At 43.4% G+C, this 26304-nt stretch overlaps 1 protein-coding gene across 1 annotated transcript in view; it reads right to left on the bottom strand.

The window, feature by feature from the left end:
- Positions 1-1451: 1451 nt before the first annotated feature.
- LOC126458302 (glutamate-gated chloride channel-like) overlaps positions 1452-26304 on the bottom strand; it is a 233787-nt gene continuing 208934 nt past the window's right edge. Inside the window, exon 12 of the mRNA XM_050095248.1 lies at positions 1452-2293. Coding sequence (XP_049951205.1) covers positions 1898-2293 — 396 coding nt within the window. The 3' untranslated portion in view covers positions 1452-1897. The remainder of the gene's footprint in view (positions 2294-26304) is intronic.

The following is a 26304-nucleotide window of genomic DNA, read 5'->3' as shown; positions in this document are numbered from 1 at the left end:
TATAGATTTTAGTGGAAACAAATTGTACACCAAGTAACACCTGTCTCCAAGACAATTAGAGGAAATAAATTTTGCACAAGTGGAAAGGTTCAAATCAGGAACAACTCAGTTTCTTCAGATTGAGCATTTATTGTAACTAGGTAAGTGACGACATTTATTGAACATTAAAACTTCATTTGATCGAATAAGTCGCTTGAACACAGCAACTTCATTCAAAACCGATTTAATTATTTCTGGAGTTTTATAATGAAATTCATGAAATAGCAAGAAAATTAGTTTCACATTGTAAGTTACTATTGTTTCTGTTCTTTATTATGCACACGAAAACCATATATTTTGTTATCAGATGATCATTGTACTAAAACACATATTTTCCTTCAAGGGGTTCATGTTTGCATGATGAATACTTCTATTATTATTCATATGAACTTGAAATGAAACATCTGAATATGGTTGATACGAGGACGCTACCCTGTGAAAAGGAACGAAAAGGCGTTGACGCATGCATGGTGTGCTGTTCTCGTTTTTTAAATACTGCAAGATCGTATACACTAAAGAAAAAGATTTGTTTTTATTTAATCACTACTACTACAAATGGTTCTTACAGAGATAAGAAAAATCGTTATTTGTCACAATAGCTGCATGCGAATTTATTAAAACAAATGGTTTTGGTCAAACGACAGATCATCATCGAGTTAAAGATGCCTTCAATCTGCATCATTTGAATCTAGATCAACGTTACACATTAAGTGCCTCGAATACACCAAAGTACCCGATTTACACATAGGGCAATATGTTAACGGGGAGTAACGCTTAACACTTTCATATGACCATGAGATATGCCCTGTTAACATATTGCCCCAAGTACAAATCGGATACTTGCTACATTCTGTAAGTTGGACGTACTTAGTCTATAACGCTGATCTAGATACAAATGATCGTGACTAGACACATGCCACGTAACTAAGGTTTTTTATACCCGATGATGGTCAGTCGTTTGATCGAAACTGGTGGTTTTAATAAAGTGACGTAGAGTTATTTATCAAAAATATTTGAAACATCTAAATAATCGCCAAAAAGTCTAGTGGTAAACCGGACGCCCTTAAACCGTGAGGGCGCGGGATCGATTCCTTGTCCGAACTCTGCCTCTCAGCTAGCCTTCACTTCTCGACGATGGAGGAGTCGCCTGAAAAGACACGCGGGTGCACGTTAAGCTGTTGGTCTCGTTTCTCCGGTTGGGTAACTGGTTACATTAGGGACATACAAGTCGGCGAATTTGTAACCAATTGAAAGACTTGCTTCCATAGAAACATAGAAATAACAGGAACAGAAAAACGGTATAAATTATTTTTCTTATTGAACGTCACGTTCTAAACAATTTTTATTTATTTACTTTAACATCAAAGTTAATTGATGTTTAAGATAAGAACGTTGAGCAGAAATGTGTGAAACAGGGGTGAAAAAGTAGATTCGACCAACACTCAGAGCGCAGACATCCTTCAGCAGTTTCGAAGTGAAAAGTAAGCGACATTTATATAACTGCCAGTCACTAAACACCATTAAAAATGGCTAGTTCGTAAGGGGACAGGTTGTAAGCCCCAAAGAAAATTGTGAATCATGTCTGGTTGCTTGTACTCTATCAGCAGTAAATGTGAGATACTAGTAGAATGAGCATATCAAGAATTCGTAGGCCATCACAAAACCTTATTTCCTCTGCGAAGATAAATCGAAACATTCGATTGATACTGTATTCCAAAATACGCTAGAATAAAACTTTGATTACTATAAAATACTTGTAGCAAACGCATCACAGATATAAGATCGTGTAAAAATTTAGAATCTGTTAAGTTCCAGGAAACTAACGCGGCCCAGATACGACTGCAGCAACAAGGCCCCATTAAGGTTCCTCCTCAGTGAATAAGTACGTGTACCAGTAGAAACAGTTGAACAGGGTGAAGGCGATTGGGAACGTGATTCGAGAGATGATGTCTATGCGCGTAGCGCGGGAGGGGAACTTGGCAAGGAAGACGCAGCAGCAGCAGTTGGCAGCCCTGGCCTGGAGCAGGCTGCCGGCACTGCCCGAGGACAGGAGGTTCAGGTTGGGCCTGCGGGACTCGGTCGCCTCCTCACTGCCCACATCGGACTGTAGGTCTGCAGCGCTCCTGTGTGCCGGCGGCGCAACCTGGATCTCGCACTCCTTACTCGACACCGTCTCTCGCCCGTGCTGCTTCTCTGGTTTGGTTGGCCCCACACTACTCACCATAGATGCGCCAGGTTGATTCGCTGCTGCCTCCTGCAACAGAAATTGTTATCGCTCACTTAGCCGTCGGCAGCTAACGTTGAGTACACGCGGACGCGATATCCGATCTCAGGAGATGCAGGGCAGTTGGCAGAGGGGGCGATGTGCTTAGCGTGATTTTGCGGTCTCAGCGCTCTCTAGCGACAGTTGTCGGGTTTACGCGGGCCAGGTTCCTACGTTAGCTTGTAATATATCATTCCTATACAATTTGCTTGTTTGTAAAATCTGCCTAGCGAGATTAGGAACCAAAGACAGTACTCAGTGACTGCCTTCACAATAGCAAACAACGGTTAAATAATATCTCTGGGAGAGCATGATCGTGATTAAGACTAAGATTATTGGGGTTTCTTCTGTTCTGGGCTTGCTCATGACAGAAAACGGATGCTTGAATGAGCTATTAACTAAATGAAGGATATGTTCATCATCACTGTATTAGTATGAAAGAATTATTCTCATCAAAGACAAATAAATGAATTTTCGACGACAAAGATTTATTACCTGAGACTCAGCTAAAACATATTATTTCTGTTAGTTGTTGATACCTATGAAGAAGTTTCAGACTTTACTTGAGTGAGGTCGACTCGATACTGACGAAAATTTCACGAATCTGCAACCAATGAGATAGGGACAACTTCGCTCAACAAGCGAAAAAGAGAAAAGATTCTTTCCAGATCACGCTGAACCAGGACAAAAATAGTCTGTATGTGATCAGAATATTACATTAAATTTCACATACAAACATTCAGCTAACAACATACAACATTTTAAGCTGTGTTGAAGCGCACATTTTCTTCCTTGTCTATGCTCCAGTCACATTGTTCTTTCTGTGGTGTAAAAACAAAAAAAAGTCAGTACTTTCAACACAAAATAAGACAAAAAGGAAAGACACATGTCCTGTCAGTAAGGACACCAGCTTATAAAAGTTCGCTAAATCGAACAAACTCACTCATTATGGAGAAACTCTTACATTTCTCGCAGCATCAAATACTACAGAAATTATTTTTGTTAATTTCGTAAGGAAGTCTCAACCTTTTGGAAATCGCGAAGGTGGAGAAAAAAAACTATACCTAACAGGACTCGAATCCTATGTCGACCTAATCCCTGTTCTATATTATAGGGTCTCTACTACTTACAGTAGGGTGTAGCTTCCTAATGAATGACTGTATTTTATCTTACTGTCGTCTATAGGCCGTAATCACCGACATGTTATTAATTACATTTAATTTTAACAAAACGCACAAGTTTTAATGCGATTATAACTAAATACAAAATTCTTTAACCTCAAATACGACGTTCCCCGTCGAATTACAACCAAAAGCCGTGCCAATAATAATTCGTTCTCGAGGCATGCAATATCCTGGTACTTAGAAAAAAATGGTTCAAATGGCTCTGAGCACTATGGGACTCAACTGCTGAGGTCATTAGTCCCCTAGAACTTAGAACTACTTAAACCTAACTAACCTAAGGACATCACAAACATCCATGCCCGAGGCAGGATTCGAACCTGCGACCGTAGCGGTCTTGCGGTTCCAGACTGCAGTGCCTTTAACCGCACGGCCACTTCGGCCGGCCTGGTACTTAGAAACAGCGCGGATTCATGTAATATAAGATATAACATAAAACCCCCCGAATAGGGTCTTCTACTCAACACGACAAGAACAATATGACGTCTTGCTTACTGCGGGGCCACAAGCTTTCTGCTTGTGACAAAGGGAGCGTTCATGCTTCCTGTTTATTCTACTTTACGTGACAGGTTGCCGAAACATCACGCGACTTACACTAGGATGACAAAAGTCATAGGATAGCGGTATGCACATTTACAGATGGCGGTAGTATAGCGTAGACAAGGTATAAAAGGGCTGTGCGTTGGCGGAGCTGTCGCTTGCACTCAGGTGATACATGTGAAAATGTTTCCGACGTGATTATGGCCGCACGATGGTGATTAACAGACTCTGAATGCGGAATGGTAGCTGGAGCTAGACGCATGGAAATTAAATATTCCGACATCAACACAGTGTCAAGATTGCGCCGAGAATACCAAATTTGAGACATTATCTCTCAACGTGCACATTGCAGTGGCCGACGACCTTCATTTAACGACCGAAGGTAGCGGGGTTGCGTAGAGTTGTCAGTGGTAATAAGCAAACAACACCGCGTGAAATAACCGCAGGTATCAATGTGGGACGTACGGCGAACGCATCCGTTAGGACAGTGCGGCAAAATTTGGTGTCAGTGAGCTATGGCCACAGACCTAAGCGAGTGACTTTGCTAATAGACATCGCCTGCAGCACCTCCCCTGAGCTCGTGACCATATCGGTTGGACCCTAGACGACTGTAAAACGGTGGCCTAGTCAGGTGAGTCCCCATTCCAGTTAGTAAGAACTGATGATATGGTTCGAGTGTGGTGCAGACCCCACGAACCCATGGATACAAGTTGTCAACAAGGCACTGTGCAAGCTGGTGGTAGCCCCACAACTGTGTGGACTGTATTTACTTGGAATGGACTGGATCCTCCGGCCCAAGTGACTGTAATGGCTACTTGGAGACATGGGATTTCCGTCTTTCTCGGCGTATTCCACTGATGAATTCTTCGCGTTTTATCAGCCGAGTGGTGGCGTCGTCGCAACGTTTCAATGAGTTTCGTACCCATCATCTTCTGGCGAAGTGTCGGGATGCTGCTGCTGCTCGTATCTGTTACTTTCCCCTTTTTGGGGAAGTGTGAGGGGAAGTTTGTAGCCTTTCGGCTTTTACTCCCCTGTGAACGTGTGTGTGTGATTTTTCTGTAGTTTTTTGGTGTCTGTGACTTGTGATGTTTGTTGTGAGTGAGTCTGGTACTTGCCTGAGGTAGGCGAAAAGATTTGTGTTGTATGGGAAGGAACTGGATTAGGGATTGGGTATTGGGATTTTCTCTTCGACTTAATCGTCGAAGATCGTCATAGGGCGCTTATGCTTATCGCGGGACATGTCATACCGACCTAGGGAGTGGGTGAGCGCGTTTCCGGATCTGGAAGAACCCTCATAGAAGGCCCTTGCCAGATCCTGGAAACGCTCTCTCAGGAGTGGGATTTCGGCCGCGGCGTGCAAGTCGTCTGTAGGGAATCCAAGAGGTAAGTGCAGTGCCCTTCTGAGGGCGCGGTTCTGCAGCCTCTGGAGTTTGTCCAGGTGATGCTTTGCCGCGTATCCCCAGACAGGGCACGCATACTCCATTACTGTGTATTTACTGCTACAGGGCAGGGAAGGGAGCTAGTTGTGTTCAGGATAGGATATAGGATGGACATTCTGGCGCAGGCCTTCCTGTGGACCTCGTCTATGTGGAGTTTCCACGTAAGACGAGAGTCCAAGGTTACGCCAAGGTACTTGGCGGTTCTGCGCCAGGGGAGTTGGGTTCCATTTAGGTGAAGGTGGAGGGGGGGACGTTGAGGAGGATCGCGCCTTCCGAGCCTGCGGGTAATCAGCATTGCCTGCGTCTTCTCAGAGTTGATGGTGATGCGCCAGCGACGGGCCCAAGTTTCTGTGTCATCTAAAATCTTTTGTAGCCTACGGATGACCAGGTCCTTGTTCGCGTTTCTCGTGTAGAAGGCTGTATCGTCAGCGTACTGTGCGGTGTGCACCAGGGGGGCCGTTGGAGTGTCCGCAGTGTACAAACTGTACAATACGGGCCCCAGGACCGATCCCTGTGGCACCCCAGCACGAATACGCCTTCTGGTGGAGGTGGCAGTTTCTACTTTGACGGAGAAAGTCCTATTCGTGAGATAGCTCTTGTTGAGCTGAGCTATGCTCCCGGGAAACCCTTGTGTGTACAACTTGTAGAGTGGCCCTCTATGCCATACTGAATCAAAGGCTTTGGCTACGTCTAGTAGCACTATCCCGCAGTAGCCTCTGTGGTCAGGATGCTGCATGTCTATATAGCTGCTTGGCCGTCGTGTGCTACTGTAGGCCGGCCAATCACGTTCCTCCGGAAGGAGGTACCGCGTTGGGGGAGGGGAGGGGAGAGGGCGCGGCGCGGACTGGCGTCGAGACCCGGTGGCTATCCAATCTGTCTGCGGACGCCGCTGCCTTCAGATCCGAGCGTTCCTGACGTATTTTGTCAATTGTGGGATCCCACGCTGCACTGTGCTGAAAACCGCTATCCCTGTTTACTAAATTGTGCAGACGTATCTCCACTGCCTCTTTGAAGATCGAGTACCAGAAACCGATGGCGCTGCACACCTTCTTCGTTTTTTCGAATACGAAGGTGTGCCCCTCGATAATGCTATGTTCTGCTACAGCGGACTTGTTTGTCTGTCCTAGTCGTACGTTCCTGATGTGTTCAGTACAGCGCTTGGAAATACATCGTTGTGTCTGGCCGATATATTCCATCACACATTCGCACTCAATACTGTAAATGTCCGGCGTCTGCAGCACCAGTTTGTCTTTAGTTGAGCCAAGTATATCTTTGACTTTTTTCGGTGCGCGAAAGATGGTAGTTATTTCGTGCTTCTTTAATATTCTTGCGATCTTGGCTGTTGGCGGTCCAGCAGCCATTCAAGGTCTTCATGGTCCCAAACAATGATGGAATATTTATGTACGATAATGAGCCATGTCACCGGACCACAATTGTTCGTTATTGGTTTGAAGAACATATGGACAATTCGAGCGAATGGATTGGTTACCCAGATCACCCGACATGAATCACATCAAATATTTATGGGACGCAACCGAGAGGTCAGTTCGTGCGCAATATCTTACACTGGCAACAATTTCGCACAAATAGACAGCTATAGAGGTATCATGGCTATATATTTTGTGCAGCGAACTTCCAACGACTTGTTGCGCATAGCTCAATATTTTTGCAGGCTACTTCCGACGACTTGTTGAGTCCATACCATGTCGAGTTGCTGCCCTCTGCCGGGTAAAATAAGGTTCGACACGATACTGGGAAGAATCCCACGAATTTGGCCACTACAGTGAATTTTGTGTTTCACTTTACGAAATGGCTCAAGATGGTTCAAATGGCTCTAATCATTATGGGACTTAACATCTGACGTCATATGTCCCCTATACTTAAAACTACTTAAACCTAACGAACCTAAGAACATCGCACACATCCACGCCGGAGTCAGGATTCGAACTTGCGACCGTAGCAGCCGCGTGGTTCCTTACTGAAGCGCCTAGAACCGCTCGGCCACAGCGGTCGGCCGAAATGGCTCCTCAACGTGAAATAGCAGAAAGTGACGTCACGAAACTCGTAAAGAGCTACGTCAATGTTAGCTACATCTTCCCGCTTGCTGATGGCTTTAGTTCGTAAAAAATTTAAGGACAAAAATAGAAGAAAATTTTCTTTTATTTCTCTGGAACTATAAAAGTAACAAGATTATTGCAAAATTGCTAGGCAAAAAAAAGTCTGCAGTAGGGTCGGCCACAGGATGCAAAAGTACATGAGTGCACAATGCGCATCACCCGTGCAGTGAGAAACACAGCCGGTCTGGTCACTACTGAGTACGCCTGTGAACTGCTCGGTATAGTGTGGCATTCCATTTAGCAATGTGGTGCGGCGCTATTCCTTCCACTGTTTGGTGTGACATTTTTCGGTCAGAACAACTTTGGAGATCTGTCAAAGAGTCGTACAGGAAGCATGCGACCATGCTGTACGAGGGCTATTCAAGAAGTATTCGACTTTTATTTATAAAATCAGTCTTTATTCACATACAATTTTTTGACATCAGTCACCTCCAGAGTAGCTTCTGCACATCTCATCCAGCGCTGCTGCCACTACTAGAAGCATCGCTGGAAAACCTATTTTGAATGGTGCACAGTTGCTCTGTCGAATTATCCATAATGTCTTCCATTTTCTGAAATCTGCTCCCTTTCAGAGCCTTTTTCAGTTCAGAGAAAAGCCGGAAGCCAATAGCTGCTAGGTGAGTGAAATAGTGGAATAGAGAGGCACAATCGACAGCCGCCTCATGTTTGGCCAAAGAACTGAATTAATTGAGAACGATGGGTGGATGCCTCATCATAGTGAAGGTACCAACTGCCTGTTGCCCACAAGTCCGGCTGTTTGCGTCTCACTGCTTCACGAAGGCGACGCAGAATTTCTTGTAGTACTCCTTATTGACATTAGTACCTTTTGGGGTGTCTCGTGATGGGCCACGTCTCTGGAGCCAAAAAGACTGTCAGCTTGACTTCCACATTGCTGCGGATCTGTCCTTTTGGGTCTCAGGTGTGATGGACGCTTCCACTGCGGTGACTGGAATTTTGTTTCTGGATCGTACCCACAAACACAGGAGTCATCGCCAGTGATCACGGTGTTAAGAAAGTTGGGGTTACTGTTCATAGTATCCAGCATGTCATGTGCGATCTCTGAACGAGGTTGCTTCTGCTCAGTCGTTAGTAACTTCCTAAAAATTTTGCGGAGATCCTCCTCAAGTCCAAATGTTCCATTAAAATGAAATTAATGGATCCAATACTAATTTTAAATTCGTCTGCAAGTTCTCTGATCGAGATTCCTTTGTCCTGCTACACCAGAATCCTTCCGTAATCAATAAAAACCTCATTAGCAGATGTTGAGGGCATAACTGAACGCAATTCACTCTTCACTGATGAGCGACCATTTTGAACTGGTTATACCACTCCTTTATCTGTGTGGTTCCCATTGCATCGCCCCCAAACACTTGCCAAATCTTGCTGATTGTTTCAACTTGAGAATAGCCAAGCCTAAAACAAAATTTGATGCAATAATCTTGTTCCACGTTTTCAGTAGTTTTGTCCACAAATCCGACGACTACCACTTACACATGTCCACTTGTCAACGGTTATCCAGCGACTCGTTATTTCCACAGCCGTGAACAAAAGTCAGGCATGTGCACTTTAAGTCTACAAACATAGGCCGCGCGCTTGCCCTGATACCACCGTTAGTTTCAACAATAAAAAATAAGGTCGGATATATTTTGAACAGCCTTCTTATAATTGGAAGAGAACTGCACCATTGCTGAATAAGTCGCTTAATAAAACGTCCTCAGCTGGTGGGGATAACCAATCATTATATAACCAGTCATCAGATATCTGTGAAACGGAGGATACATAATCGTAAGTAAAAGCAACAGCGGTGCCATGACACATCACGAAAAAATCCACAGGTTACAACTAAAGAACGCATAGCAGATGAATTGAAGTTGTACAACACGTACATAGCTGACAGAGGCAAGCTGACAGCTCTGCAGTGATCGAAACTGAATTCGACCGGTAGGCAGCGATAGTGGACCTTTTGTGGAACTACCCAGCGTCAAGTGCATGCGCTACAATTTTTTAAAGAAACATACATAGTCGCTTAGATAGAAAGATCCAGCAGACAATATAAAATATACAGGTAACTGAATTGGTTGCTTATGGCGCCAGTGTTTTCGACAAAATTTTTAAAATGGTTTTACTTGATAAAATAAGAGAAAAAGAGAAATCAGATGTTTACAATGCCCTCGTTCCACGATCACAAAAATTGTGGCCGGTGATCCAGATGACAACTTGATAAATTAAATACAGCGTTATTGTTGGCTTAAGAGGGCTAATATAGAAACGTACAAACTGGAATAATTTTATTTTGCATTTTGCAAATTACAACCATTCATACAGAACAGCATACAGGAACACCAAGCTCCCTTTCGACCAAACCGATCGACAACGGATCACATTTTCAGTCTAAGAGAATGGGTTGAAAAACGCTGTGAATATGATAAAGATAGAATGGCGTGTTCATCGATTTGCAACAGAATCCATTGTAATAGCCTATACAATGCACTGCGTGACTTCAAAATCCCTGAGAAGCTAGTGAGAATGGTGCAAAATTGTATGGATGAGTCAAGAGCACCAGGGCGTTTCCGAAGAGTCACAGCGAAAACCTTCGAGATTTAGACAGGTCTAGGACAAGGCGACGCTCTCCTGTGTGTTGTATTCGGTGTCATCCCAGAGAAAGTAATAAAGGAATGCAGGCAACAGGTGTGGACTGGAGTATAGGTGTATGGTAATTTCAACTGTCTCGCTTGCACAGATGATATAATACTGCCAAGTGAATCAAACTACGAGTCGAAAGAAATATACCAGAAAAGGGCCAATTACGTACAGAAACTTGTGGTAAAGGTGAATCAATACAAAACGGAGTTCGTGCAGTCAGAAATAAGACAAAAGTAGCAAAAATTTCTTCAGATAGTGGGCATTAGGTTCAAGAGAGTTTACTACTTCAAATGCTTCGGATCTTGGTTTAATAGTAATAACATCATAGAAATGGACATCAAGGAAAGAATAGCAGTGGTAATGAAATGCATGTATTCCCTCAGTGAGACGCTCAGCTCAAAATCAATATCAGATGAGAATACAAAAAAAATGACACACTCAGCAGTCATGTGAGACGAGAAAAGGAAAAACTATTAATATTTGAAAGTAATGTAACGAGGAATGTATGAAGATCGATCTTAGATAAAGGAGAATGGAGAAGGAGAAAGAATGAGGATATCTACCTCTTGATGCAACAGGCAACAATCCTACAGGAGCTAAAGAGCACAAAAATCCGGTGGGGGGCATGTAGTCCGTGTGCAAAAAGTAAAGCAAGTGAAAGAAGCACCTGAGGGAAACCCAAACACCAGACGCTCCATAGGATGACCAAACCAGCGATGGATGGATGGATGACGTGGCGAAGGACCTGGCGGCCCTAGTGAATGAAGACACCTAGACGAACCGAGCATGAAACAAAATAGAATGGAGCCAGTTTGTGGAAGCAGCGCACGGACCTCAGGGAGTATGACCACTGAATATCTATGTATGTGTGTATGTACAAGTAAAATAATCAATTTCACTTTGTAAATAAATCTACAGACATATACAAGATAATCATTTACAAATTACATTATGAAAAAATGGGATATGAGAAACAAAAGCCCAATTTAATCTTTACACCTCTTATTTTGATACCCTAATGTATGTATTGTGAAAAGGTTGACAGACGTGACGTGTTAAAATCACTAAAAATAAAACTATAGATCAGACAACCTGAAGATCACAAACAACTTGACATACGCAAAAATAGCCAATTATCAAATATGTAAAATAAGAACAAAGCATTGTGGCTAGATAGGGGCTGTGGTGTATCTAAATTACGTCGTCAATATGTCGTTAAAAATATCAAAAGACCTTTGGCGATTAGAGTGCAACTGCTGAGTCAGTATTGAAAGTGGGTAATGCTACTGGTTCAAAGCTATATCTACAACCAAATCAACATAAATTCTCCACAAGCTACCATACGGTGCTTAAAGGAGGGTACCTTGTACCACTACTAGTCATTTCCTTTTCTGTTCCACTCACAAATAGAGCTAGGGAAAACCGACTGTCTATATGCCACCGTATAAACCCTAATTGCTCTTATAGTGTATACGTGGTCCATACTCGAAATGTACTTTGGTGGTAGTAAGAGTGCTCTGCAGTACGGCTACGAATGCTGCTTCTCAAAATTTTCTCAATAGTGTTCCTCGAAAAGAACGTCACCTTGTCTCCGAAGATTCCCATTTGTGTTCCCGAATCATCTCCGTAATACTTACGTGTTTTTCCAACCTACTGTTAACGAATCTATCAGCCCGCCTCTGAATTGCTTCGATGTCTTCCTTTAATACGACCTGCAGAGGATCCCAAACACTCTAGCAGTACTCAAGCGTGGGTCGCACTAGTGTCCTATTGCGAGCCCTTTACAGATGAACCAAATGTTCCTAAGTTTCTCCTAATAAACCAAAGTCAACTGTCAGCCTTCCTTACTATAACTCTTACATACTCATTTCACTTCATATAGCTTTACAACGTTACTCCCAGGTATTTAAACGACGTGGCTTGTGAAATAACACACTACTAACGCTGTATTTGAACATTACACGTTTGTTTTTCCTACTCATTTGCATTAACTTACTTTTTTCTACATTCAGAGCTAGCTGCCATTCATCACACCAACGAAAAATTTTGTCTAAGGCACCTTGTACCCCCCTACAAGCACTCTGCGAAATATAACATATAATTTTCTATCTTTCCCAGAATATCCAGTTCTCACCCTTTATGTTCAATATGGAGGATATTCATTCCTCTGCCAATGGAAAGCATGGAATGCCATTCCTGTAACAGATGGCAACCCAATGCCGTATCATTTTTGCGTGTCTGTTCCCTGAATCTGATAGAAAAATCAGTACCTGGCTGTCCCACATGAACACAATCACAAGATACACGACTAATCGTGAGCACCCCTGACTGTTGGTATTTGCCTACCTCCTCAATCCCGCGGAATTACGAAAAAACAATTTGGGTCTCTTCCCACTCGGAAGCCAATTTGCATCCTTGCATTTTTGAAGGTGTGTGCAATTTTTTCGCACTGTGAGCCCAAAAGGAAATGGAGGCATATTTAACACCATCGTTTGCTAACGGAAGCCGAGATTTTTGCGTGACAAGAACTCTTTTTTCCTTACATCACGTATAAATGTTTGAGGGTAAGCGTAAGCTAATTTGACTTGCACGATTTTATCTATTTCCCTGTTCGTATTCTCATAATTTAGGTATAACTTAGGCATTCAGTTAGACATTAACAGGAAAGAGGCACTTTCTGTGCAAGTAGGTGACATGAATCACTACCAATTATAATGTCAGAAGTCGTAGGTTTGCGGAAAATGTCTAAAAATAAGCCTTCACCCTTCTCTTGAGTTTTTTAAATCGAGAAAAATAAGGCACCACTCTTTCAAGAATTCCACCATTAACAGGATAATTTTTAATTTCCTTTTCACTTCCACGATACACACTGAAGCGCCAAAGGAACAGGTATATGCATGCGTATTCAAATACAGACACATATAAACAGGTAGAACACGGCACTGATGTTGGCAAGTGTCTGGCGCTGTTGTCACATCGGTTACCGCTGCTACAATGGCAGGTTATCAAGATTTAAGCGAGTTATAGTCGTTGCACGAGCGTTGAAGTGTGGATTTTCCTGTACGACCGTTTCTCCAGTGACCGTGAATATCAGGAATCCGGTAAAACATCCAATCCTCGACATCGCTACTGCTGGAAAAAGATCCTGCAAGAAGGGGACCAACGACGACTTAGGAGAATCGATCAGAGTGACAGAAGTGCTACCCTTCTGCAAATTGCTGCAAATTTCAATGCTGGGCCATCAAAATGTGTCAGTGCGCTTACCATTCAACGAACCATCATCGATGTAGGCTTTTGGACACAAAACTTTACGCCTCGCCTGTGCCCGTCAACACCGACATTGGACTGTTGATGACTGGAAACATGTTGCCTGGTCGGACGAGTCTTGTTTCAAATTGTATAGAGCGGATGGACGTGTCCGGGTATGGAGACAACCTCATGAATCCATGGACCCTGCACGTCAGCAGGGTACTGCTCAAGCTCGTGGAGGCTCTGTAATAGTGTGGGAGTGTGCAATTGGAGTGATATGGAACCCCTGATACGTCTAGATAGGAATCCGACAGATGACACGTACGTAAGCAGGGTACTATTCAAGCTGAGCACCTGCATCCATTCATGTCCATTGTGTATTCCGACAGAGCTGGGCAATTCCAGTAGGAAAATGCGACGCTCCATACTTCTGGAATTGCTACAGAGTGTCTCCAGGAACACACTCTTCCGCTGGTCACCAAACGCCCCAGACATGAACACTATTGAGCATATCTGGGATGCCTTGCAACGTGCTGTTCAGAAGAGATCTCCACCCCTCGTACTCTTACGGATTTATGGACAGCCCTGCACGACTCATGATGTCAATTCCCTCCAGCACGTCTTCAGACATTAGTCGAGTCCATGCCACGTCGTGTTGCGGCACTTCTGCGGGCTCCTGGGGGTCCTACACAGTATTAGGCAAGTGCACCTGTTTCTTTGGTTCTTCAGCATAGAACGATGGTGTCATCTAAGTACCAACAGTAGACGGCAATGTTGTTCTTAACTGATTCGATATTTGTAAAAAAGTACTATCTAGGTCATTAATGAAAATGTCGGCAAGGATACCCAAAAGGCTGGATCCCATGGCACGTCTATCTTTTTGGTAATAGATCTTATTACAGAACGTGAAAAAATGAAAGGGTCACGGTAAACAATATGAGCTTAGTCGGCTCACAAATTTCACCAATACTTAGCTTTCTGGACTGCAAAAGACTTTTCCGTATAATTTCCTAAGTTTCGCGTATAAATACTTTTTGTAAACGATAGTTATATCGAAAGATGCAACCATTGATTGCTCTGGCACAGAACAAACTTTATGACGTTTAGCCATCTCATAACTATTATTTACATTCCGTGATTAAGAAAATGTGAAAGCTCCCTTTAGTTTAGTTTAACAGGAACTGTTTATATTATCAGTATGGTTTCGGCATCGACCCACTATCGGCCTGATTGGAAAATTAGTCTTATGCAGATATAATATTGTCTGAAGCCTAGACTTTTTAGGATTTATCATACACTGGCTTTTCTTGGAATGATCCGATGCAAGCAAAAACTTAGAATTTTTTGCACAAGTTTTAAAAAAGTTAATAAAACGCAAGCCTCGGATTTTTCTTGACTTCAACAATGTCATTGGACTAAAATAATTCAAAAGTGTTGGAAATATAATCAACATCAGAAATATAATCAACAGTATCACTGAGCTGCCTTTATCAGGCCTTGTGATAACAAAATAATTTTCGCGCAATTTAGGGCTATGTTTGTTAACAGAACCTTAGAAACATGTCCTACATTTAAATACTTTTGAAGAAGTTTGCGTGTTTTAACAGTTATATAATCTGAAGAAATTTTGTAACCTTGTTCTGCCATCTTTTGATGATCTGACCACTGATTTCTGAAGTAAAATTAAAACGTAAAGCCATGATCAATAAATTTTGAGGAATACTGAAGGAATACGAGACAAATAATTTCTTAGATCGCAGGTAAATATCTCTGCACTCATTTGTCTTATATTTTCTCTGCACTGTAGTTCTTTTATTTAAGTAATCTTCCTAATGATAATTTATATTGGGAGAGAGGCATTGTTAATCACAGCATGCGCGTAAGCTACGTACACTTGTAGCGCAGAATGATCAACGTAGCGTGCGCCGGGCCTGTGTTACAAGTAAACACTTTTTGCTGCTAGACTTATTAATTAATACAAACTTGTACACGTCACCTGATGTGCAAATTTATTGACTAACCTTCAATTTCTGATATTATACTTAGTGATGATTCATGTCATCCAGTTAAACATAAACGTCCCTATTTACTATGAATGTTTAACAGACTGGCTAAGTTAAGACAGGGAAATAGGTACAGTCGTGCAAGTCGGATTGGCTAACCGTGATAGAGGGAAGTAAGTTCTTCTCAAACAAGTAATCTCGGCCTACGTTCGCAAACGAAAAGGCTAAATACACCCCCTTTTCCGTTTTGGCTCACAGTGCGAAAATATTGCACACGCCTTCAAAAATACAAGGGTACAAATGATCTCCCGCACTCGGAAGGGACTCGGATTGCTTTTTCGTGATTCCGTGGGTGGGGAGATAGGCAAGTACCAAAAGTCTGGGGTGTATAAAATTAGATGTGTACCTTGTGATTGTTGTTGTCTAGGACAGGCCGGTACTGATTTTGCAATCAGATTCAGAGAACAGACACACAAAAATGATACGGCCTTGGGTTGCCATCTGTTAGAAGGAGGGCATTCCATGTATTCGATTGACAGAGGAATGAACAGGCTCCATGCTGAACATGAACTGAACATTCCAGAAGATACAGAAGTCTATATCACCAATCACATGGCCCCTTTGCAATACTGAATGAACAATTTCGCACTAACAGCCATTGGTTGTTTGATATTTTTAACGACATATTGATTGCGTAACTTTTGATATTCCTCAGTCCCTGCCCCTGCGCCTTGTTTTATTCTTATTTTATGTATTTATAAGCTGGCTAATTTTGCGTCTTTAAAGGTGTTATGATATTCAGGCTGTCTGATATAGGGTGTTATTTTAAATGAGTGTAATATGTTATGTCTGACAACCTTTCTTCAATACATACGTTATGGCACCAAACGAAGACCTGTAAATATTAACTTGTGCTTTTATTTTCTTAAGCTCCATCTACTTATAATGTCATATAGTTATGTTCTTTGCACTGGCGCTCATAAGCCAACAGTAGCTCTGTATTTTAATTTCTCAACTTGTCATTTGGATCGATCTATGTTTTTGCTGTCGTGAAAGGAGTATATTGTAAATTTATGTACGGTTTCAAAAATTGTGTTTTTATTTTACCTGGGGAAAATTATTTTAAAACTTTTGTCTGCCATATTGGCTCTATAAGCCACCAATTCCGTTATGTGTACATTTTATAATGTTGGCTGGATCTTTCTGTCAACGAGACTTTACGTAATTCTCTAAAAAATTGCCACACATAAATAGCTTGTCATTTGACGCTGTGTAACGCCAGTGTGGGTACACCATTGCTGGCTACCGGCAGCATTTTGTTTCGTAGTGCTGTTATCACTGTTGCTGCCATGAGTCTGAGTCTGGCAGTGTATTATGTAACTTCACTTCATCTGTGCAACTCGATGTATCTGGTATGCTCCCTTTGCTTGTAACCAGCGGATATTTTTGTGATGGGGCTTGGCAGCGCTGTTGCTTTTACTTATCACTACGCATCTTCTCTTTCATAGATATCTTATGATGAGTTACCCTGAAACGCGTTATACAAACGTCATTCACTTCCCATCTGATATCTTTTATTCAACATTTGTCTTTTATTCAACATTTGTGCAGTACTGTTCCACAGGAAAATGTTCTTCAATTCCGAAGAATCGTTGTGTGTACGCTATTAAATCCTTTTGCTATTTCTTCGCGGTACAAAAGAATTCCACAAGTACAGTGGTTCTTTGCACAAAATGAAGCAGTCTGGCGACCTGTCGTCACAAGCCTTTCAGAATTAATGGTTATCACAGAACAGAACGAGAAAGTTCTCAATATGTATTAGGCAGTAGCATAATCGACTACAAATATGCCATCGAACGACAATACAGTACCACGCAAAGAGAAATTATGGATTTAGCAGAAGAAAGAGCAAAAACTTACAACGATTGACAGACGATTTGCACGGGAATTATTGATTTGTGTATGAAGAAGCACTTTGTTCTAAATTTACATGCAAGGAGCACGTGATAAAATTACTGGTACGAATAGTAAATTCTTTGAAGTGGCAAACATCATTTACCGTCCTTTGCAACAGTTTTTGATGGGATTCCTTGAAGAGTGTGGAAATGTTGCTTACTAATGCTAAGTGCGTTGGTTAAGTCAAGGGGCATTACTGCAACGATTTCTCGATTTAAGAGTCGCAATTGTTGGATTTCTGAAGGAGAAAGGAAAGCAGGAACGAAAATTAGAGGATTGAACAGTTGCATTTTAAGTGGATTTAGCTGTACACTGCCCTCAGTAAGACGTTTCAAGGTGAAAAACAACTTATTTCTGATTTTATGGCAATTTATTTAAAGCAATCCGCATTTAGGAAGAGACAGATTCTGACATAAAACACAATCCGTTTCCTTAAGCCCACTGGCGTTAAGGAAAACGCGAAATTTGAAGAATTCTTTATGGTGATGAAAGAATTACAAGAATAGTAGCTCAAACTTTTTGAGGACACTGCAGTCTTACGTTTTGTTTCTGAGCTGTCTTCGACAAGACCATTTGCCGTTGTTGCTGGGATATGTAAGACATGCTGCGGAGAACAGTTCAAAGCTCTAGTCGCAGCGCAAAGCGAATACTTCATTATATTTTACTCTTTCATCATTAAAAAATAGACGTGGCTCCGTAATTGAAGATTGAAAATTACCAACACGCGTAACGTTTTTGGAACAAGTGCTTGAAATGATGAGCGATGAAGAACGTTTCCATTTATCCGGTAAGTTGAGTATCAGAAGTTCAACTGTTGATCTAAGATATATATATATATATATATATATAAACGTCCCTTGCAAAATGGAAAAGTGAGAATGTGGTATGTTGCTATGAAGAAGTGTCTAACTATACCGTACGAAAGATAGTCAAGGTTTTAATTATCGCCTTGAAAAAATAGAATAACAGAATATTAATATGTAGTTTGTTTGCAACTACATGTGTGAAGTCTTGTATATAATGAGATCCCAGCGCCACAGTACCTTAGCATCCCGTTAGAGGAGATAAAAGAATTTAACACAATCCATTGATAAAGTCGAATGTGGTGAGGCAATCCATTTTCGCCCTCGTTCCCACTCCTGCCAACCTTACCAGGTTGTATTAACGAATGCAGAATCGTGGTGTCACAGGAATACTTAACGAACTACATTGGGAGACGTTAAAAGAAAGTGGGTATCCTAGAGATACGTTCGAATAAGGCTCGAATAGGATCGAAATTTATGTTTTTGTGATGAGTTAGCGTGACTTCTTTCAATGAAATCTAGAGCCAAGAGTACCACGAAATTCGTCGTGCACCGTCTAATATCGTTGATGTTAATAATTATTTTTAGTTTTACCTATACAAATAAGTAGTATACTGACAGCTGCGTATTTTAAGAGCAAAAAGGCTGCTTAATAGAGTTTAAACTGACATATTCCCAATCTATACAGTCTACCCATAACCAATTACTCACTGATTTGAGACAACAAGGAAGATAGAAACGTATTTTAGGACTGATATAATAAGATTTTAACTAATTAATTAGCAGTCGAGATTGCTGTCATTGTCTCTAATCGACAAGCAGGATCCACTGACGCATGCAAGTCCGCGCAGATGGCCTGCAGAGGGACACAGGGGAGTGCGTCACACACAAGCCCAACACCCCCCCCCCCCTTCCCCAGTCGCTGGAGAGCTATCCAGTTCTGAGAAGCTGCCTTGCCGGGAGAACTTGGTCACGGTTCTGCATGTAGATGCAGCGATATTCGCAAACTTCGAAAGGGCAGCCATCCAGCGCCAGGACGTGACCCTTGGGAGGGCACACGCTGTCCGTGCAACTACGTGACCCAGTTCACAGTAAAGGCCACGGAAAGGCCTTGAATGAACCACTACGAGTTGAATTAGATATAGTTAGGGCTTGTTAGAACGCACTCACTCATGATTAAATTTTTAAAATATTAAGGAAACACCAAGAAAGTTGACGGACTTACAGAGGTATTATGACAATTCGCAACAATAGGATACTTGGAGAAGAAACTTTCGGCTCCTATCGAGTAACGAAGGAACGGCTGCTTGATGTTCCGGAAATGACGCAAAACAGGAGAACACTGACGTATTCCAAGCTTCTGCATTCGAAGCGCGTAGGTCTTTCGGTAACTGTGTCATCTTAGAGCTGCATTCTCTCAAATCTGAGTTTCTTACGTCATTCTTACTGCCCTAGCACTGATACTTCAGTTGCCTTACGCTGTCTCCAAACACTGAAAATTTTTTCGCAGTTGCTTTGGTAGTTGATACAGCCACCTCACTCTACTTTCAGTGGCTGCGTGCCACATGAAAAAGTACTTAATGTCGCACTACGGCACACGTGCCAAGAGATTATTTTTTTATTGACATTGTATGACTTAGCTAACTAATATGTACTGTTTACTTTACATTATATTTTTCAGACATGTTGCACAAAACATATACATTTTATCACCATTTGTTAAAGTCCCTAGCGAAATGAAATGATGGTATGGCATCATTGGCTGGGAAACGCAATCAGAGGTTGTTAGGACCCTGGTGCAAGTCTTCCTATTTCACGCTAATTCAAAGACTTACACATCGTTGCAGTGAAGATGGGATGTTGGACAAAACAAACACCAAGTCCAAGAGTAAAGAAAATCTCCCATGCTGACAGGAAACGAACCTAGGACCCCGCAATCTATAGGCAACAATGTTAACCAGTCTGTCGATGAAACCTTTATTAGCTTCATTACCGAGCGCGCTGACCTACCGCGCCGCCAACTGCAAGATCACGAGCTGTGGACAACGTATCTACTGTATTACATTCCAGTGATCGTTCCGGCGGTAACCGTTGCTCCTCTTGTATTTCCTAAGAAAAATATGATATTTAGGGATAAAATTTAATAGGCAATTCAGCCCGTTTATTCCTCATTACCGGTTTCAACATTTAAGATCTTTAAAAAGTTTTTGTCATACATCATATTCCATTCGATGCATCAAACACACCATGTTCACATTCTAGTGGACATTATGCAGCAGACTGCACACAGGTCTGTTGAAAAATAAAAATAAAAACCGGTCTGTCAGAAATAAAAACAATACAGTTGGAAAGCACTCTGTGTAACTAGAGATGTCCACAGCACATAGCATTCCGTTGATGTTTGCTAGACGTTGATTTGCGTAACAGTGCACATATCAGCGCATGTTGACGTTTACATGGCAAGTTAAATACATCTTGGATAATCTGTGTAATTCAAAAAATGTGGTTCCTTAATGTACTGTATTGAACTCGTCATATACACTCCTGGAAATGGAAAAAAGAACACATTGACACCGGTGTGTCAGACCCACCGTACTTGCTCCGGACACTGCGAGAGGGCTGTACAAGCAATGATCACACGCACGGCACAGCGGACACACCAGGAACCGCGGTGATGGCCGTCGAATGGCGCTAGCTGCGCAGCATTTGTGCACCGCCGCCGTCAGTGTCAGCCAGTTTGCCGTGGCATACGGAGCTCCATCGCAGTCTTTAACACTGGTAGCATGCCGCGACAGCGTGGACGTGAAGCGTATGTGCAGTTGACGGACTTTGAGCGAGGGTGTATAGTGGGCATGCGGGAGGCCGGGTGGACGTACCGCCGAATTGCTCAACACGTGGGGCGTGAGGTCTCCACAGTACATCGATGTTGTCGCCAGTGGTCGGCGGAAGGTGCACGTGCCCGTCGACCTGGGACCGGACCGCAGCGACGCACGGATGCACGCCAAGACCGTAGGATCCTACGCAGTGCCGTAGGGGACCGCACCGCCACTTCCCAGCAAATTAGGGACACTGTTGCTCCTGGGGTATCGGCGAGGACCATTCGCAACCGTCTCCATGAAGCTGGGCTACGGTCCCGCACACCGTTAGGCCGTCTTCCGCTCACGCCCCAACATCGTGCAGCCCGCCTCCAGTGGTGTCGCGATAGGCGTGAATGGAGGAACGAATGGAGACGTGTCGTCTTCAGCGATGAGAGTCGCTTCTGCCTTGGTGCCAATGATGGTCGTATGCGTGTTTGGCGCCGTGCAGGTGAGCGCCACAATCAGGACTGCATACGACCGAGGCACACAGGGCCAACACCCGGCATCATGGTGTGGGGAGCGATCTCCTACACTGGCCGTACACCACTGGTGATCGTCGAGGGGACACTGAATAGTGCACGGTACATCCAAACCGTCATCGAACCCATCGTTCTACCATTCCTAGACCGGCAAGGGAACTTGCTGTTCCAACAGGACAATGCACGTCCGCATGTATCCCGTGCCACCCAGCGTGCTCTAGAAGGTGTAAGTCAACTACCCTGGCCAGCAAGATCTCCAGATCTGTCCCCCATTGAGCATGTTTGGGACTGGATGAAGCGTCGTCTCACGCGGTCTGCACGTCCAGCACGAACGCTGGTCCAACTGAGGCGCCAGGTGGAAATGGCATGGCAAGCCGTTCCACAGGACTACATCCAGCATCTCTACGATCGTCTCCATGGGAGAATAGCAGCCTGCATTGCTGCGAAAGGTGGATATACACTGCACTAGTGCCGACATTGTGCATGCTCTGTTGCCTGTGTCTATGTGCCTGTGGTTCTGTCAGTGTGATCATGTGATGTATCTGACCCCAGGAATGAGTCAATAAAGTTTCCCCTTCCTGGGACAATGAATTCACGGTGTTCTTATTTCAATTTCCAGGAGTGTAAAAGTCAACATGCCCTGAAATGTGCACTGTTACGCAATTCAACGTCTAGCAAACATCAACGGAATGCTGTGTGCTGTGGACTTCCCCAGTTACACAGAGTGCTTTTCAACTGTATTGTTTTTATTTCAGACAAACAGGTCTTTATTTTTATTTTTGAGAAACCTGTGTGGAATGTGTTACATAATATCCACTACAATGGTAAAATGGTACGTGTGATACAGCCAACGGAACAGGTTCTTTTAAAAATCAGAAGATGACAGTCTCAACTGTTGAAACTGACAATCAGGAATAAATTGTACTGAGTGCGATCTTGGCTATTAAATTTTCTCCAAAGCAATTACGGATCATCCTTCTTATCTCCAATGTCTGCCCCCGGTAGCTGAGTGGTCAGCGTGACAGAATGTCACTCCAGAAGGCCCGGATTCGATTCCCGGCTGGATCGGAGATTTTCTCCGCTCAGGGACTGGGCGTTATGTTGTCCTAGTCATCATCATTTCATCCCCATCGACGCACAGGTCGCCGACGTGGCATCAAATCGAAAGACTTGCATCCGGCGGTCTACCCGACGGAAGGCCCTAGTCACACGAGATTTTATTTTATCTCAAATTATGAATAATTTCTATGTGATATTTAGTTATTACTAATTTAGCCATTAAAACTATTCGTCAATATTATTCTCCATACAATAAAGTGCTTGACAAAAAAAGTAAAGCACCCAGAACACATGGTCGGATGTTAATGTAACTTCAATGGTCGGAGCTGCAATTCTCTGTGAGAGGTATACGGGCATGGCAATGCATTAGCGCTGTTCTTGTTTAGTGCTGTTTCCAGGCCAGTCACGGTAATAAGGTCGTGAGCAGCGCCAGATGTTGAGCGATCAGTGTGAATAACACAATCAAGCCGCATAAATGTTCACATGGTTCAAATGGCTCTGAGCACTATGAGACTTAACTTCTAAGCTCATCAGTCCCCTAGAACTTAGACTACTTAAACCTAACTAAGGACCACACACATCCATGCCCAAGGCAGGATTCGAACCTGCGACAGTAGCGATCGCGCGGTTCCAGACTCTAGCGCCTAGAACCGCTCGGTCACACCGGCCGGCCGCATAACTGTATGAGACAGCGCATTAAACTCCTGACAAGAGTTTCAAAGGCGCCTCATTATGGGTCTTCATTTGGCTGGCTAGTCGGGCCGTGCAGTATCCAGATTTGTGGGGCATTCGGATGCGACAGTGACCCGATGTAGGACTGCATGGAAATGTGAAGTCAAGCGTGCTCGTCGTCAAGGTTACGGTCGACCCCGTCTGACCGCAACAAGGCAGGATCGCCATTTCGTTTACTGAGGGCGTTGCAACCCCTTTAAATCTGCTTCTTCCGTCCGAGAACAAGTAAAGGACTTCCTGCGACATTCTGAGTCATCCCGCACCATTGGTCGGAGAGTAGCAGCAGGAGACAAGGGAAGTACCGTCCCAAGTGTAAGATGGCGCTAACAGTGCAACACAAACGGCTGCGTTTGGAGTGATGCCGCGATCTGGAAGCACGGACTACAGATGAATGGCGCCGATCCACCACAGTGCTACTTCGGACGACCTTCTTCGGCTTGCATGGGGGTGAGCTGGAAAGAAATCCCATTCTTCCACTGTTTTGAAGGAACATAGCAGTTTGCACGTTGTGTCAAGGTGTGGATTCCCATCGGGTTTAAGTTCAAGTCGTGGCTGGTAATGATTGACCGAACTCTGTCGGCACAACGGTATGTTCTCATGTACAGTATTTCACTGACTATAACACACATTCTTTTCTTCTAAAAATTGCCTCCAAAATTCATGTGCGTCTTATGCTCGAAATTAATATAAAAATGCCCAGTGTTTGATTTAAAATTTCCACCAGTCTCAAAAATGGCCATATATTCCACGCCGCGGGAAACCTATCTCCATCTGCAACATAGGATTCAGCTGACAGCAGCGGTGCACCGATGCGACCAACGTGAGTTGCGGAGGATTCGCAAGCTTGCTAACACTGTCCCACTCCTGCCGCGCCATCACAAACCTAGAACAATGTCTGATGCGTCATTGCAGTCTACGGAGCAAATGGACTTGAACTGAAAGGGATTTGTGTTACCGGTAACAGTACAATATTTTTGTTAGTAGCTAGTTTCGTAATGGAAAAAAATAAAAAGTATTCATATGATGCGGGTTATAAATCGAAAGTAATAGCATATGAAACCCAACATGAATTCACGCCGAAGGGAGCTTTCGAACGACCTACAATCAAACAAGTGTCTTAGTGGACAAAATAATCTTGGTCTAGAGTGAGAGAAAACATTATTGTTAAATCTAATCTTTCAAGAAGTGTGGCATAAGTAATGCTCTCAGTGATAGTGAGGACCATCTTATATGCGAAGAGGACAACGACGACGTCGAAAAAAAAAAAAAAAAGAAGAATAAGAAGAAGGAAATTCAGATGACGATTTTCAGGGACTTTTAAAAGCAGTTAGATTTTATAAACTAAGAATTCTTTTAGGCTGGCTTTGCAATCTAATAATGAAATTGGTAAAAATGTTATTTTTAAACAAAATTGCTTGAAAATTAAGACATTTTTCATAGTCCGCAGCGTCTTACAGTCCGTAAAATACGGTATTACCTCTCATGAAGCTGTATCGTGGTGTCATATTTCAACAATACAATGCTCATCCGCACATGGCACTTATGTCTATTAACTGTATGCGTGGTGGTGAGGTACCCGTCTTGCCTGACGAGAGGATAAAACGGCTTTATGAGACGCTTCACAACCGAATCACTGCATGCATCCAGGCCAGAGCGGGTGCAGCGTCACACGGATCGGGTTCACGACACAAAGTTCTGTGTAAATTTGACTCACTAAAATGACATCACATATCCTCTGAACGTGTGAAGATTTGTCTTCTGGGTGGTGCTATGTCGGGTGATGCTGAGGGAATTAGATTAGGAAATGAGACGCTTAAAGTAGTAAATGAGTTTTGCTATGTGGGGAGCAAAATAACTGATGATGGTCAAAGTAGAGAGGATATAAAATGTAGACTGGCAATGGCAAGGAAAGCGTTTCTGAAGAAGAGAAATTTGTTAACATCCAGTATAGATTTAAGTGTCAGGAAGTCGTTTCTGAAAGTATTTGTATGGAGTGTAGCCACATATGGAAGTGAAACATGGACAATAAATAGTTTACACAGGAAGAGAATAGAAGCTTTCGAAATGTGGTGCTACAGAAGAATGCTGAAGATTAGATGGGTAGAACACACAAGTAATGAGGAGGTAGTGCACCTACTTTTGTCAGGCAATGTATCACAAAAGAATCTGGTAATAACAATAAATGAAAACTAAAAACAGTGGAAAGTGAGAAAGACAGGCAAGATCGAAAGAAGAAAAATAAGATAGAAATTTACCATTATTATATAGTTAGGTGAGGCGGGCGTGATATACTGTGAGAGTTTTTGAGTGGTCGTGTGCAGTCTCGGCGACACGGGAACTCTTTGCCGATTTTACTCTTTGCGCTAGCTTCGGAAACAACGTGGAGCCAGAAACAAGTTGACGGTGTCTGAAGAATTATTCGTTTCACCGCGTGTGTGGTTGGTTAGATACTTAAGATCCAGTCTCCCTTTATAACTCGACTGCTGACCCTCGGCTTGGAACTCTGAAGGTTTACTAAACCTGTTTCCCGCCTGGCGTCGGTCGCTTGACGGTGCGTTCGGTGCGGCGCTGTCCGTTGCCGGCGCGCCGTAAGGCACGGAGGCTCGCACTAGGTCGTATCGCTTCTAGTCGGGCGTGCCGCGGCAGTCGTCACAAAGGGAAGTGACGCGTCTCCTGTAGCCTCTCCTTCCCAAGTGGCTCTTTCCGCCTTCCCGTGGTGCCAGACTGAGGAACCGACGATCTGTCCCTCTCTCTTTTCGCAAGGCCTAGACCAGCAGGTGCTCTGCATGCCGGCGACCTCGTTTGTCGGCGTGGGATCACGGCGCGAGTCGGCAAGGGCGCTTCGCCGCGCCCCTGGGTAACCGGGACGTGTTCTGCCAAACCCAGGAGGTGGTGACATCGCCTGGGCCAGGTTAGATGGGTCCAGACCGCCGAAAGACTGGA

This window comes from Schistocerca serialis, chromosome 1 (genome assembly GCF_023864345.2).
Source record: "Schistocerca serialis cubense isolate TAMUIC-IGC-003099 chromosome 1, iqSchSeri2.2, whole genome shotgun sequence".
Taxonomy (NCBI): domain Eukaryota; kingdom Metazoa; phylum Arthropoda; class Insecta; order Orthoptera; family Acrididae; genus Schistocerca; species Schistocerca serialis.
Note: the sequence above shows the minus strand (reverse complement) of the source record. Positions and strands in the feature narration are given on the sequence as shown.